General features: G+C 35.1%; 1 protein-coding gene across 1 annotated transcript; it reads right to left on the reverse strand.

The window, feature by feature from the left end:
• Positions 1-14,529: 14,529 nt before the first annotated feature.
• On the reverse strand, positions 14,530-15,556 carry LOC117414638 (sulfotransferase 6B1-like). The gene is made up of 4 exons (XM_034921859.2): positions 15,418-15,556; positions 15,075-15,283; positions 14,786-14,912; positions 14,530-14,660 (listed from the first exon to the last, which is right to left on the reverse strand). Exons 1-4 carry the CDS (start codon positions 15,554-15,556, stop codon positions 14,530-14,532), a joined length of 606 nt encoding a protein of 201 aa, XP_034777750.2.
• Between the last annotated feature and the right edge of the window lie 1,546 nt (positions 15,557-17,102).

The raw sequence follows: 17,102 nt of genomic DNA on the forward strand, positions 1-17,102 counted from the left end.
TAAAGGACCCAGATACTGACACTGCTGCTTAAGAAACCTTTGCTTTCAGCTGTGCTCCAGGTTGGATGTTATGAACTAGATTATAAGGAACAGCTCACAAATTAAGTAATATGTTGGAGGCAGTTCCAAAGATATAATATTTCAACACCACCCGCTTAGTTTTCAATTTCATCTTTCCACCAACACTCTTATTTCAGTCATCTAATATGTTTATTGAGAATATTAGCGCAGGGATGATTTTTTTGCCGGACCTGTGAATCTCATTAGATTTTACTGTGATTAATATTTGAGCCAATAATCAGCTTGGGTCACATTTGTTTTGTACTTGGGTCACATAACTAGTCTGCACTTTAAGCTAGTTCATTTCTTTTCAGAAAGAATGTGTGAAATGTTGATATTTATATCCAGTCAAAAACTTTACTATTACTGCCCTACATTGCCTACAGTATGAACACTTCAGTTCAGTGTCATTTAATGGAACTGTGGCAGAGCAGGGCTCTGCCCTTAGAAATACTGGCAGGGAAGGAGTTAAATTCTCCTCCCTGCCCAGATTGATTGCTTTAGGTGGGAGCAATCAGTCAATTAATTATTCAATTATGGACTTAGCCACCTGGCATAAAAGGAGGCCTCAGCCTCCCAGTTAGGAGGAGAGTTCTGGAAGGAGAAGAAGAGTGTTTTTGTTTGTGTTGTGTTAGTTATTGAATCCAGTGAAGGCAACGCCCAGCCTGGAAACCTTTATTTGTAAGTTTTGTTTGGTGTCTATTTTGTGTTTAAAACCTTTTTGTTTGGCCCTTGTGCTGGTTTATTTTGTATTTTTTATTTATTAAAAAGCTTTATTTTGAACTTCAAACTGTCTCTGAGTCTCAAACCTCTGTCAATCCTGTCACAGGAACATTTAAAAGTTGCTGTTCTTTCTTTTACCTTTCTTTGAGTGTTTTCAACAGGTGGAGAACTAAGATTGGTTAATTGCTTTGTAGTAAATGTAAATGCTTAATGATTTAAATAACTCAGGGTGTTTTGTTAATCATTTAAGCATTAAATATCCTGTAGCACAATTTAACCTTCATGATGTTGTACATGCACTCTTTTTCAATAATACAATGTTTTACCTTGCCTTAAGTTTTGCCACTCTTTGTTTTCCATACATAATTTACATACTGGAAATAAAAGTGCAACTCATTTTAAAAAACTGCAGGAATCATGATTTACCTGCTCACTGCAATAGAACCTGTCAATCAAATACTGCCACCTTGTCAATGGAGAAGAATGACACTCAGGTTAGCTTTTTTTCTAAAATGGTTAATAACGTTAAGTTCTTAGAATCATGTTTATTAGAAACATTTGCAAATTATGTATTGAGAGATGAGTTTTAAAGACCCATGGGCCTGACCACAGTCAAGAATAAAAAGATAAATAAAAATATCAAATATAATGTAATCTACACACTAGTCAAGGCGACAGTTATTATAAAGTTGTAATCCTAAAAATAATAACAATACACATTTAACAAAAACAAGTGAAATGCTGTTCTGTTTGATTTCTTGCTGCTACAATATACAAAAAGATAGTGACGTTTTTCAGAGTTGTTTATATTTTAATAAGATGAATGTAGACCCTATTCCGGGATTGCAGCCAAAAATGTAAATATACAGTACCACCACGCATCAGGGTAGATCAGACTTCATAATTCAGCAGTTCATAGTGCCAAAAAAGTACTGAAAATGATTCCAAGTGAAGATAGGAAACAGCACAGCAAAATGATGTAAACTGTATTGCTTATACTGCAACTTCTGCGACTAAAAAGAAAAGGAGGAAACGTACAATTCCCAAACACTTCTTATATTCTAAGCAGTCTAAACGAAGCTTAACAGCATTTGGCAAATGCTTAAATAATGCTGATCCACTTGAAATGAAGCCATCCGATCCCACAGTGTCAACCTGCTGCAATCATCTTGTGTGTTAGCAGACACGTTTTAATAAGGCAACTAATACGGCCACATAAGGTACCACCTGGACCAGCTTCACTTACAGCATCAGTTTTGTCCTGAATTATTACTGCTAGTTGGACAGTTTCCATGGCATCTGGGCATACACATGCACTTTGGGTTAGCTTCCATTAGACCCACTGTCGTCACCACTTGGAAATATACCACCCACCCCTTCTCAAATAATGAGTGTATTATCACCATTGAAGTAGTGCCCATCCACAGGACTGACAAAGTAAGCATAAAATGAACATTTAAAAGGTACTATAACATGCTTCAAATAATCTTTGCATTACTGTATTCAAATTAAAATACATTTGACATCATTTCCCGAGTTTAATATCGCAGAGAAAGACATCCTGTAATTAGCAATAACCTGCTTCCTGTGTGTCCACAGTATGCTGGCTTTCCACTACAGCTGCTGTAAACCATTTTACAATTACAGTATGTGCTACTTTGATCTAGTGATGATTGAATATATAAAAATAAAAAATAAAAACTAGCAGAATAGAACACTAAATTAACCGGCTTCCTTTAAACTTTTTATTGCTGGGCTTATATTGTTTAATATAAAAAAAATAAGTGTTTATGATTGAGCTGCATGTTTCAGGTTTTCAAGTAAAGACTGACATTTTAGCTTATTGAATCTGTGGAAAAAAAATATGTAATGTTATTAAAGGGCTCATTTCCTTTGTTTATGAGGCATGTCTTGACTTGTCTTTTCTGTAGACATAACAGGACCCTGCAGGGTGAAGACTGTAGGAACAATTGAGGAAATATTATTTAAGTTTAGAAAGATCGATCAACTTACTATGAACACCCACACTGGACAAATGGAAAGTTCAACTAATAGCAGCAATTTATTGGATACAGTTATAGCAAAGAGCAGAAATCTTAAAGTCAGAAATAAATCTTAAACATGTACTATGTATAGTATCAACAAATTGTCTACAAATAGCAAGTTTATTTAAAAAGCTCTTCATGTAAATATCTTTCTAACTTTCAGTTACTTATCAAGGTTCATTAAGTTACTTATAACAGTATGTAATTCTAGTTACATTCTTTAGTTGTGTTTCAGAAAATACTGTAGTGTCACAGTACAGATATCACTCAGGAACTTTCAAGTGTCTTTTCTTGCCAATGGAACTGTCATGGTCTGTGCTGCCATGATGTTTGAAGGTGTTTAAAAGGGAATCCTGTTTGAGGTGAGCATACTATACTTACCCGGTACAAAATATTCTGAAATAGCGCATGGCACTTCTCCCAGGTCCGAAGTGTAAGCATGCGTAGGTGACGTTAAGCCGTAATGACGACATCATCAAGCGCCATATTTTGAATGTCTTCAATGAAAGCCACGGACGCTGGGTGACCATTTGAAGAACTTTTGGAAAGGTGAGCAACAATACAATTGAAAAAATAATAATAATAATAATAATGAGATATATATATATATATATATATATATATATATATATATATATATATATATATATATATATATATATATTTATTTATTTATTTATATATATATATATATATATATATATATATATATATATATATATATATATATATATATATATATATATGTGAGAATAAGTTGCACTTACTTTATTTAGTTGGTTTGAGTCGAAAATGTTGTTGTATTCCCTCTTCTGATTCAAAAGCAGCACTGTAATGACGTTGTTGGTAGGCGTGCAGTGCACGCTGGGGGTTTTCTCCAATCTTACCAGAATATGTCCTCAGCGCGTTTGCAGAAACAAAATGCTTCAGAATCGTAGCGCTTGTCCTCTCGTTGCGGAATACGAACTCAACTTTTGAGGGGTTAAGAGTTACGATTCCGGAACGTGCTCGGTAGCGTTCACACAAACGAAATGTTGTAGAATCGTAACTCTTGGCCTGTCGTTGCGGAGTATATGTGCTAGTGTAAACACACCTATTGTTGCTCCTTTAATTCTGGTGCGACCATAGAAACCTTGACCTTTCTATATAGCAAAAAGGAAAATAATAAAAAAAACATGTACTTTGGACTTACATGTAATCGAATGGTCAAGTTACTGTCAGTTCAACATAAAAAAAAGTTATTATCTACCAATAACACGAACCGTTTCAGAAAATATAAAACAGGGTGTATGAAAAAATAGATTTTTAAAAAAAAATAGACCGCCACTTTGTGTAATGCATGAACATATATTTCCCTAAAACAGGGTTGCCGATTATTTAGATTAAAAAATATATATATTTGAATTTTTTTTTATTTCGATATTTTTGATTATTATTATTTTTTAATTATGTTTTTTTGTAGTACCGTAGTTGTAGCTCTACAGTAGCTCCAAACTGTAAATTTAAGGATGTTGGAAATGGTGGTTTGTGAATAATTACATACCAAACTAAATTACTCAATCTTAAATGAATACATAAATAAAGCAAATTATTTATCATTGTGGCATCCTCTAAATGTGAACTACAATAATTTACCGGTGGAGAGTACGCCAGAGAAAATCCCCCTCACTCATCACAGCCATTCTTTTCTTTTACTTTTCTTTCTTTGATTTCCTCTTTCTGTGTCAGTCCAAACACACGCAGTTGTTGCTTAGGACTACTTTGCTTTTTATAGTGTGTTCAGTTATTAAAGTTCCTGTGCTGTGGTCAAAATACAGCCTGAAGTGTGTTAGTTTACATACGGTAAAAGTTTTAAATGTTTGTGTTAATAAAGGGTTTTTAAAACATACATGTCTTTTCCTTAAACTATATAAAGTAGGTAGTAAATGAAACAATAATTTAAATCAATTATTTTTTTTTTTTAAAAATCAAGTTATTTAAATCAGTGATTTAAATCGACTTGATTTAAATCAGCCAGCCCCGTCCTAAAAGGCATTTTTCCTGGCTAAAAGTAAATCGACCCATCCCCATTGATTAAATATTTTCAGAAATCATGTACAGTACAGCTTCTATTTGTGTTTGAAGTACATGTCAGGTCAATAAGAGCAAGGTGTCTAAAGAGAAATAATATAAGGATTATTATATAGATTATTATTAATCCTTTACATGACACTGATGCAATAGCGATATCATGATATATGCCGTATTATCAAACAGACATATTTATACAAACCTAGGTAGCTATAGAAACAGATGGGCAACACAGGGAGACACTCCTATTAAGACTGCTTCCTTATTGCATGTCTGGGATCCATTAATTGTTAAATGCAAAAGATTAGCTCTCCTGCAAAGATTATATTGTTTTAAATGAAGTTAAATCAATGCATTTTTTAAAAAATGGATGTACATAGAAGGTTTAATTGATTAAAAATTAATATATTTCAGGACATTTCAGATAAAAGCTCTTCATCAGCTGTGTAGTCTGGAGAAGGGCTTTCGTCCGCAACGTCCTGCATAAATTATTTTTTAATTATTTAAAAAATATTATACCAACTTTCAAACACAGCTTTTTGTGCCTCAAGTATAGTTTCAAATAATTCAAATAAACACTAAAATGTGTTTATATTATGTTAAATTCTTACACATTTACTGATTGCTAACTCCCCCAAAAATAACCTTTTACACCATTACATTTTTACTTTACAGGTTAAATGAACCATGCTACTGAATATCAGACTTGTAATTGTAAAACGTATTTGACCTGCAATGTAGGTAAAGACATTTGTATTCAGTTTTCCAATGTGAATGTCTATATATATATATATAATATATAGATTATCCAGCTTTATTTTTAAAGAGGCATGCTGAACAAAAGAATGATTACAAAATCAGTCCTCCAGTTTTAATTAAATCTGGAAAAAAGGATCTGCCCTTCAGGGTCAACATCTACCATTTCTGAATAATTATGTTTGGCAGATGGTGAGGCATGCCTTGTCGAATAATGAGTAGCTATTTATTTGTCAGGATGGATGAATCTTATGAAAAGGTTGTGTTCTGTTGAAAAAAAAGGCATCTGAAGGTGTCTATCCTTAATGTTCAAGTGCATATGTAATAAGGTAGTGTGGCAGGGCGAAAGTGCAAAATGTAAATGTACATTTGGCAGGGATGGGGTTAAATCCATCCCTGCTAACAATCACAGGTGGAATGTGGCCATTCCCTAATTAGGTAATTTAGTGCTAATTGTGGAATGGCCACATGTGTACATAAAGGGAGAGAAAACCCTTTGTTTAGGGGGTGGTGTTTTGAGGAGGAAAGTCAGTGAAGGTGCAGTGCAGCCTGGCATTCTTGTGTTGTATCCTTGTTGTGTTTTTGTTTTAAAATCTTTATTTTGACCCTTGTGCCCTGTTGGTTTGTTCCTGTTTTATTTGTGTTTGTTACTAAATGTGTGCTCTAGCACTTAAACTGCAGCTTTCCAGCTTCTGAGTCTCCATCCTGCCAGTAACAGCTTGGGCCGTGATGCTAAATTAAATCATGCTAAATTAAAATGTGGTCTTCAAAGATAAAACTTGTGAATTATTTAGTAGACTGAGGTATAAGGATTTGAAGAACAATATCAATACATCACACATGCTGTAGTCATGTGGATGGTGACAGTCATGATGATGTTTGAGTATGAGAAGAGGCAGTTCTGCCCATCAAGGCCTATGTTCCCAGTGTTGTAGATACTACTACCTAGTAGGGTGTTCCATGCATTTACAATTCTCTTTGTAAATGCTTCCTACCTTTTGTTCTAATCTTACTTTCGCCTTCCTTTTCACTCGCGTTCTACTCTGTGTCTCACATTAAGCTCTTCCAAACCTACACATGTAACCCTTATCCAACCCCTATCAAATTAACTTGGTTTAACTATGTAAAAGTCATAAATCAGGTATTGTGCAGCCATGGCATAAATAATTCATCAACAGCTTTTTTCATTGTTATACTGCTCAGCCAACTATTAGATCTGCTTCAAGCTGACTCCATAGGGCCGCAGTTGGATTGCAATCCATAAATTTGGCAAGCTTAAACAATTGTGTGAAGCCCCTTCTGTGTTATTCAGACCAGGCCCAACCCCTCTCTTGAGCAATATCCATCCTGGTCAATATTGCCCAGCTTTTCAAGTAAGAGGTCCATCTAACCTCAGGCCTTCCCATTTGCCTGAGATTAATCAAACATTGTGCCATGAATTGAAGATTACTTTAGGTTTATCTTTTTAGGTTGCTAGTATTTTTTCTGAGCACTGGTGTGCAGTAGTATTGATGATGACATATGGGCCATTAAGTTTTTTGAGACCTGCTGACTCTGTTGCTTTTTGATTCATGAGTACTGATTCTATTTTAGAATATTAATTCCATTATGCCTGTATGCACATTATTTGTGTATGCTTGTGTACATTTTATAGGTTAATTACATTGTTGTTTATTTCTTACCTTTTAGTGATTCTGATTTGTGTTTGTCCTATATTGTGTTGTCATCATTTTACTCTACAGTACATCTGCTTTTATCTAGCCTTGAGCGTGCTTGGATTATCTTTCTAGTTGCCTGTGTTTTTTTCTTTATTTTCTCCACTGCCTCTGTAGTGAATTTAGAGGAGGCAGGGCAAGAATAAAGGTCACATTGTCACATTATTTGAATGGAACCCATAAGCAGATGCAATGTGCATGCAACTAGAAGGATTAGCCAAGCAAACTCAAAACCAGGCAAACAGATTCAGAGGAAAAACGTAATATCAGAGCAACTCAAATCAGGACCACTCAGAATAAAAATATAAGGGAAATAAATAGATAAAAATAAAGTAAGATCACGTTCAAACTATTTACATTTTAATACATTCTTAGTACGTCCCCTATTGCTCAACTGTGGACTACATTATTTGCATTTTTGATCATGATGCAGGTAATGATAATATATAATTTGAGACTTCTGGGTACACACAGCAATACATTTCCAAGTGAACATGTGAGCTGATACAAAAAATATTTTAGAATTACAAGTATTGAGCATTGGGACTTCTGTAATGTGATACCAGACCACTGTTAATAAAACAACAATAGCAGTTGCAGGTACTGAATTTGACATTATTAGATGAAGTATCAAACCTGTGAAGTAGGTGCACTTCCACTCAGCACTTTATGATCTATAACATCCTTTATGATGGCAAGTGAAAGAACGTGGGCCCATTCATCATGTGAGCATTAATGATATGCTCTGTTGTTTCTGCTGACAAACTTATCTTTTCAGTGCTTTGAAAATAAATAAATCGGCACGTTCAAGAAAAAAAATGAGAAAGTTTTACAATAATGCAGTGTGCCCCTTTTTTAAAGACACCATTGTTCCTGGGTACTTTGAAGATGACAAATACCTGTGAAAGGTGCTCTGTGTGCAACCAATATCCTAATCCAGCCTTTTGCACAGTATATGAAATTCAGTGTGTATGTATTGTATTATCACAATAGAATTTGAATATTGCTAAATAAATCACAGATAAGAGCACATGTACAGTAGGCTTTTCCACAACAAACACAAACAACTGTAAACCACCAGTATTACAGAACGCTCTTGCCTTTTAAACTGCTGGCAATGTACAGTTATGGCCAAACATTTTGCATCACCCTATACAATTAACACATTTTGCTGGATAATGTTACGTTAACATATTGAATTACATATCGCTTTGTAGTTTTCCAGATACTTAACAAAAAACTGACAAATATTGAAAAATGTGACATTTGAAAATCTAACATGAAATACTATACTACTATTATGGCTTCCGGTAGACTTTTGCAATATCATTTGGTAGTTTCTTTAATTACATTAAATAAAATATCTAAATTATGTTCATATAGATTTTTCTTTTTATTTTATTTTTTTCAAATTATGCCTCAATCCCAAATTTCTAGGTGATGCTAAACTCTTGGCCGTAGCTGTATATACAGTATAAGCTGTTTGGCACCACCAGCTGGACATTGTAGGTAGATTCAACAAGCATTCAAATAAATGTTCTGAATAATTTTGGCCTCTGGAAATTATTGTGTGTCAGTGAACTGTTTTTCCAATATGAAACATCAAAAAATAGATTATAAAGGCATCTGTAAAAGTATAATCTATGTTTACATTATCTGCAGAGAATCAACTAAACCAAGCTTCCACCAAATATTACATTTTCATACATATCTACTGTAAGTACACTGCAATTTTGGTGCACGCACGATCACCACCCACCATTTTTATGCTCGGAGTGTATCGCTCGGCTGGCGGTTGATTTATCAACCCCAGTTATGTCTTCGACTACTTGTTGATAGCTGCTCGTTGCGAAAAATCTCAATGTTAAACAGACTTTTAACAGCGTTGGTAAATTTGTTAATTTAATTATGGTACCCGGTGTTAATCTGTACCGTCTTCTTACTTCTTCCTCACCGAAATTACGTTTAGTTCCTCCATTTTCCAAAAGTGAATACAGTAATTACATGATCTTTCTCTTGAAAAAAACTATCCACCATAGATTGTCACGCCCATTGCCTGGATGCAGTTTGTGTGAAGATGACTGACTGAAGATGAATTAACGTTATCTTTTTTAGGGCGGGGGTTAATATCCTCCCTGCCTAAAAACGTGTATTTGTTTTATTGTTTAATTATCATTTATTTGTTAATTATCACATGCACCTGGCTATTATTGTAAATTAGAGCCAGGTGCCACAGGATATTTAAAGAGAGCAATCAGTCTGCTCAGGGCTGCTGTGTGGCGAGCCCGGTTGATAAATGTGCTCAATCTTAAGTAATAAGATACTGTGTGGAAAGCCTTTTGTTGTGTGGATGAACTGTGTGTTTATATTTTAACAGCTAAACAGCTTAGCTGTCCTGTTTATTAGTTAAGTTCCTGACAAGTTTGTAGTCAATGCTCCAAAACGGAGTTAGGTTTTTGTCCTATAGAGATGCACGATATCTTGCAGCTAAGAGCGGTCAAAACTTTTTATATATTTGAAACAGTTTATTAAGCTTCCAAGCCCATGGCTGGGAAGCCTATTGCTGCTGTTCAGATTATTATTATTCTTTTTCTTTCCACAGATCGGGAGGGAGATTGTTGACTAGGATTAATTCGCTCTCTGTCACAATGCTTTATTCAAAAATTACCTTGATTGTGACCTTTGACCTCTCCTTTAGGTCAAATGTAAAACTAGTATATACCTCATTACAGAGTGTAGATAGTCATGGTTACTGTGGAACACAGATAGGAGCCCATATGGGTGCTACTTAAATTACCTTGATCGTGACCTTTGACCTCTCCTTAAGGTCAAACGTGTTGTTAATGTCAAGTTTGTAAATAAAAAAAATAAATAATAAAAAAGGCCTATGGAAAGTGGTGTCTACAACTGACTGAATGGCAACCAATCAAAATTCTTAAATTTAACAATAACTTCTTGGAAGTAGTAAAGTTGCTGCGACTTCTAGTTATTATTAAAAAAAGGTTTGTGAACACTTATTAAAAGTCAATAGTGCCTAACAATATACAGTATATACTGTACCAAGGCACATACCAGCACTTATGATTACTTAGTTTTAACTCATTAAACAAACATTTTAGCAAAAAGGAAACACTAAAACCAAATACATAGTTTCAGTAACTTGTATTGAAAAAGTCATACAAAATATGCTATGTAGTTATTACATTTTAATAGGTATGCTGTGTTGAAAGAGTTCAAGATTTTTTATTTTTTTTTATTTCAACACAAAAGTTCTTAAAAAAAAAAAAAAAAAAATTCAAGTTTGGTTTTCTATTACTTAAAAATCTTACAATTGTAAACAGAATTCCTGAAATAAGGGCCCAGCAGTGGTCAGACAGGAATGGAGAGTGCCATCTGGTGTTGATACAGAAAAAAGTAGAGTAGTTTGATTTACACAGGGGCCTCATTCACTTAACAGCTTCCTTCTGCTCTGACAATGTTCCCCAACTCTGAGGATTGGTTTTTCCAGCAGGACAATGCTCCATGCCACACAGCCAGGTCAATCAAGGTGTGGATGGAGGACCACCAGATCAAGACCCTGTCATGGCCAGCCCAATCTCCAGACCTGAACCCCATTGAAAACCTCTGGAATGTGATCAAGAGGAAGATGGATGGTCACAAGCCATCAAACAAAGCCGAGCTGCTTGAATTTTTGCGCCAGGAGTGGCATAAAGTCACCCAACATCAATGTGAAAGACTGGTGGAGAGCATGCCAAGACGCATGAAAGCTGTGCTTGAAAATCAGGGTTATTCCACCAAATATTGATTTCTGAACTCTTCCTAAGTTAAAACATTAGTATTGTGTTGTTTAAAAATGAATATGAACTTATTTTCTTTGCATTATTCGAGGTCTGACAACACTGCATCTTTTTTGTTATTTTGACCAGTTGTCATTTTCTGCAAATAAATGCTCTAAATGACAATATTTTTATTTGGAATTTGGGAGAAATGTTGTCAGTAGTTTATAGAATAAAACAAAAATGTTCATTTTACCCAAACACATACCTATAAATAGTAAAACCAGAGAAACTGATAATTTTGCAGTGGTCTCTTAATTTTTTCCAGAGCTGTACATCGTATCTTTGATCAACCATACTGTCTAATCAACCGAACGCACCTGTGATCATGTGATGAATTACGTTGGTGTGTTGCGCACACAGTTTTGCTGCTAAAACGGCGACAAGATTTAGGAGCCAAAAAAAGGACCAGCAGACTAATGCAAATGAAGAGTTACAGAATTATTCAGACCACCAAAACCTTAGATGGAGCATTGTGTGCTTCAAATTTCTGCAGTTAAGCAAATTAAAACAGTCACCTCGTTCTTGATTTTTCTTCTATTTCGACAGTAAGGGCTGGAGATCCTGTCTATGTTATTGAGCAGCTAAGAACTTTTATTCATTTCAATTGCACGTTATTACAATGCCTTAACAGCAAGTATCAAAGTAATACTTTACTGAATTTAAGTTGAATGATTCCTAATGTGTCAAAGTTGTACTGAATTGTATTCTTTAATTTCAAAGTTTGGTATACGGTACGTTCAATTACAGTATTTCATTACCTTAACTGTAGGTGTTAAAGTTTTACTGAATTGCATTAATTTAATGATTTGTAAAGCTTTGTAATTTTGTAGGATTAATGTGATAGAATAGGTTACTAGCTATATATCATCAGTAGGTACTTGTGTATGTTAACTTTATTCTATACATTATTAAAGGTACAGTAATTGTTATTAATACCTGTTCGATTATCCATACAAATCGAGTATGCAAACTAGTATTGGACCCAATTAGTTCAGATAATTGACTCTCTACTGTATAGTAAAGTGCATAGCCTGATATGGACCCTGAATCACAATAATAAAGTAGTGTCAGCAAAGGCAAACATAAAATACGAAAAATGACAATGGTGGATGTCATATGGAATTGTATCACTTTTCTCTTTCTATTCTCTCTCATATTCCACCCTCCTTGCTAAGATGCTGGAGTTCATCTTTTCCTTGAACAGCTCATCAAACCGGACATTCTGCGCATTGGTAAAATGTTTTTTCCAGTCTCCAACAGTTCCTGAAAGACAAATCAATTGTAAGAGTCGGACATAGTATCTTCCACACTAGGGGGGTATTTAAATTGGTTGATTGTGGAATCATCTGTTTAACATAATCAGTCTTATAAAATAGGTTGTTATTTTGACGCTGAGTGTGGCCATACTGAACACGCACATTACGTGGCTTTTTGCGGTCTGTGTTTTCCCTTTATAAATTTGGGCCTAAGTATACAGAATACAAAGATACAAGCCAAAATGTAATTTTTACCATATCATTTTTTTTTTTATTATTAATGATATAATTATAAACACATTGATTAAGAAACTCTTACCTTTCCTAAATATCAGCTTCTTGTTGGAAGTCAGTACACAGACCGTGTGGTTTGGATTCACTTTCTCCTTCTCTGCCTTTTCCTTCATTTCACTGAAGGAAGATTTCTTTGAAATGTCTTTGACTTGCTCTTCAGTGATGCTGATGCCCAAAAATGTGCTGATCTCCTTGACGTGTTTTGGAAGATCCTATAAAAATATATATTTGTTAAATTCTGGTAAGTTGTTTATTGGCAATTCCCTTGAACTGAATGCACTGCATACTAGCACTGCATACTAGCACCTGCTGGCCAACTGAAACACAAGCTTCTGTTCTTATCAGTACATTTTCTGCTTAAGATGAATTACACTATGTAACACAATTTTTGTTCCTGGGTAGTAAGTGTTATTTCCTAACTTATGCCTCAAAAGTATAGAAAATGGCTATTATTCCCCACAAACTTTGCTTTTGTGACCAGGACAGTGATATTTTGAAATGTATCTATTTTCAATGAGAAAACGGGCGAATTTGTGTCTTTTCGTCAGAAAAAACAACATATGAATCCAAATTAACATGTATTTATACTAAAGTAATACAAAAATGACTACAGAAGATTTAGAAGTGAGTAGTTTTTCGAGATTTACGATTATACTGTAAATCACTTTCATGAATCAGCCCCCAAATGTAGTCTCCCATCATGTTCTCGTTATACTGTCCTTGGTAGCGGCGTTCAAAGTCCAGTATATCCTGGTGGAAGCACTCGCCTTGCTCCTCCGAGTACGCTCCCATGTTCTCCTTGAATTTATCAAGATGAGCATCAAGGATATGGACTTTGAGGGACATCCTACAGCCCATTGTGCCGTAGTTCTTCACCAGAGTCTCAACCAGCTCCACGTTTTTGACCTTGTGATTGCCCAGGAAGCCCCAAACCACTGCGACAAAGCTGTTCCAAGCCGCTTTCTCCTTACTAGTGAGCTTCTTGGGGAATTCATTGCACTCCAGGATCTTCTTTATCTGTGGTCCAACGAAGACACCGGCTTTGACCTTTGCCTCAGACAGCTTAGGGAAGAAGTCTTGAAGGTACTTGAAGGCTGCCGACTCCTTATCTAGAGCTCTGACAAATTGTTTCATAAGGCCAAATTTGATGTGCAGTGGTGGCATCAGCACCTTCCGGGGGTCCACCAGTGGCTCCCACTTGACGTTGTTCCTCCCCACAGAGAACTCAGTCCGCTGTGGCCAGTCCCGCCTGTGGTAGTGCGCCTTGGTGTCCCTGCTGTCCCAAAGGCAAAGATAGCAGGGAAACTTGGTAAAACTGCCTTGGAGACTCATCAGGAACGCCACCATTTTGAAGTCTCCTATGACCTTTTTGCCATCTCAGAAAAATGCAGATATGTATCCACTTAGGCAGCTGGAACTAAACTGAACTGATGGGCTTAAGGCCCCTGTATTTATACTACTATTTATATTACTGGAAAGTTCTAGAAGTTACTCCAAGTTTACTCAGCACTGAATCTATCTGGAATGTTCTGGAAAATAGGTACATTTCAAAATATCACTGTCCTGGTCACAAAAGCAAAGTTTGTGGGGAATAATAACCATTTTCTATACTTTTGAGGCATAAGCAATTAGGAAATAATACTTACTACCCAGGAACAAAAAAAAATAAAAAATTTGTTACACAGTGATCCATTTCCGGGATTTTTTTTTTTGTACAATGAACAGAATTATTGAAACTATTGGTATTTTAACTCTTTGTGGAATAAACAATTCAGAATAACCAAATGAAATGTAATTTTGAACTCTCCTTCTTCATGGACTCATAGTACAAAACAAGGACATTTTCATCAATTTTATTCTTTTCCCAGCTAAGGACATGATCAATCCAAGAACCACACACAACTGCAAAAGAAAGATACAGTACATTATTATATAATCCAAATATAAGACAGAATTGTGAATGACAACATTTATATGTGTTTCACAATATAATATATTACTACAGTAGTATAAAAGATGAACTTCACCTTCTCCTTTCAAGAACATTTCTAAAAAGGTGGACCACTTCTCAATCTTGGGCAGATTGGGGTTCTGCTTGTAATAATGGTACAATGAAACAGCGGTGTCCTTAGGATTTCTGATCACATAAATCATCTGTAAAGAAATACAAAACAATCTAACTATTTTGAAGTTCTAATATGAACAGTGATACATTAGAAAAATACATTCTTAACATACAGTAACTATTCTCTGCTTTGTTATTTTTGTTTTTGTAATATAATTCAAACCTAATGACTATAACTTTTCAAAGTTCACCTTGCATTTTTTCGTTTTGAACTGCACTGGGATCATTTCATAGTTGAGGTGTGTTGGGATGAGCCTCTTGTTGGGGAGGTTTCTCAGCTCATCGAACTTGGAGAGATCTCCGAACTCCAGAGGTGATGTCAGTGTCACTTTGCTAACCCCATTGTCTTCATTGTGGCTGTGGTACAGATTCCTCATAATCTCTGTAAGCCAGTGCGTGCCTAGGAAGAGTTTCAAAACACACATCAGTCAAGTAGTCTGTGTATACTGATCTACCCATTTCTGATAGACCAACTTTTAATAGTTATTAAAGTACATGGGAAGATATAAAATAATATTCTGAAATGTGTCTTACCTGATTTTGGATAGGAAACTAATAACACGTCGTCTTCTCTGGCTTCAAAGGTGTCCAGGGACTGAAGGAGCTCCTTTGATACTCTTGTAGAAAATGGAATACCATTGAAGGTGTGAATGAGCTCAGTCTGCTCTGTCATGTTGTGATGAATGTTCTGATGTTTCCAGAATAAGCTTAACTCTTACGTTACCTGGTACCAGAAGAAAGTGGTGTTATCAACACTACAGTAAAGATGATGAGGCACAATGGAAAACATTTGGAAATAAAAGCTCTGTTTTAAATAATAATTTAAAAATACAACATAAAATGTTTTAGGGGTTAGGATAGGACAAGAATAAACTCAATACATTTTAATTTAATTTACAGTTTGCATTCCTAAATTGCTGTGTAACTAAACATGCAAAACAATTAACTTTAACACAAAGCCTACTACTTACTATTGCTACAAGCTGTGCCAACATAATCATGACACTTCTGATATAGTATATATAGATTCTCATATCCTCGGTCATAAATGAAGACAGATTGCTTTGCACGTCACAGCATCTGAGTCATCCAAACTTTAATCAGAAATATCAGTAACAGTTTGGTGTTTTTATTGGCTCGACTGTGAAAAGGTTTATGAATATACATGATAATAAAATGTTTGCTTTGTCATTTTTATTTACATGTCCTTGACCATAGGTCAGTGTAATTGATAATTAATAATACCAGGTCTCATGTGAACTTCATAAACCTTAATACTGGTCACATTCCTTAATATAGTATTACGATTTGTCTTGAGCATGCCAGTGAGATCTACTCACTGGTTAGACCAGGACTTCCCAACCATGGTCCTGGAGACCCCATATGTCTTTTGTTTTTCATTCCTACTGAGCTCTCAATTACTTAACTAAACCCTTAATTGAACTAATAATTTGCTTAATTAGACATTTTTTACTTGTTTTTAGCTCTTAAACAGTTGTAGATTTCAAGTTAGCTATAACATTTTATAAGTAACTTGAAATCTGCAACTTTTTAGGAGCTAAAAACTAAAAAGGTTGAATAAAGCAAATTATTAGTTCAATTAAGGGTCTAGTTAAGTAACTGAGAGCTCAGTTGGAATGAAAACCAGAAGACACATGAGCTCCCCAGGACCAGGGTTGGGAACCACTGGGTAGACCAAGGGTTGCCAAAGTTGGTCTTTCCAAGCCTGGTCTAAATTGTGTAATTGAGCCAATTATACTTCCAGCCAGACCTTTTAAGTAGGTAATTATATCATTTTACCTGTTAAACCTGGGGTGGTTAATTGCTCCAATGTACAGTAGGCCTACATGCCTCCCACATGATTTTAGTTTGTTGTGAAAATCCTGTTCTTTTGACAGCCTGGCTTGCCTGCGATTTCTGATTACAATTTAAATAAGTGCTTCACAATGTAAGGTATCCAAGGTCTGAGGAATTTGTCCTCAGACCTTAGATTTAGATTTGTTTAGAAAACATATGTGATACATTGTTCTATCAATACAGCCAAAATTCAAGAATGACAAATAGACAAAAAAGACACCTTGTAACAAATGTATAAGATAAGTTTAAACTGCTAAACTGATCACAAGCCATGCATAACTCATGGATATGTTTGTCTCAACCCAACAAATTGTTCTAAATTAAACTGTTCATTAATTATTAATGCTTACTTTTTTGTATAT

The sequence above is a fragment of the Acipenser ruthenus genome, chromosome 7, assembly GCF_902713425.1.
Source record: "Acipenser ruthenus chromosome 7, fAciRut3.2 maternal haplotype, whole genome shotgun sequence".
Classification (NCBI taxonomy): domain Eukaryota; kingdom Metazoa; phylum Chordata; class Actinopteri; order Acipenseriformes; family Acipenseridae; genus Acipenser; species Acipenser ruthenus.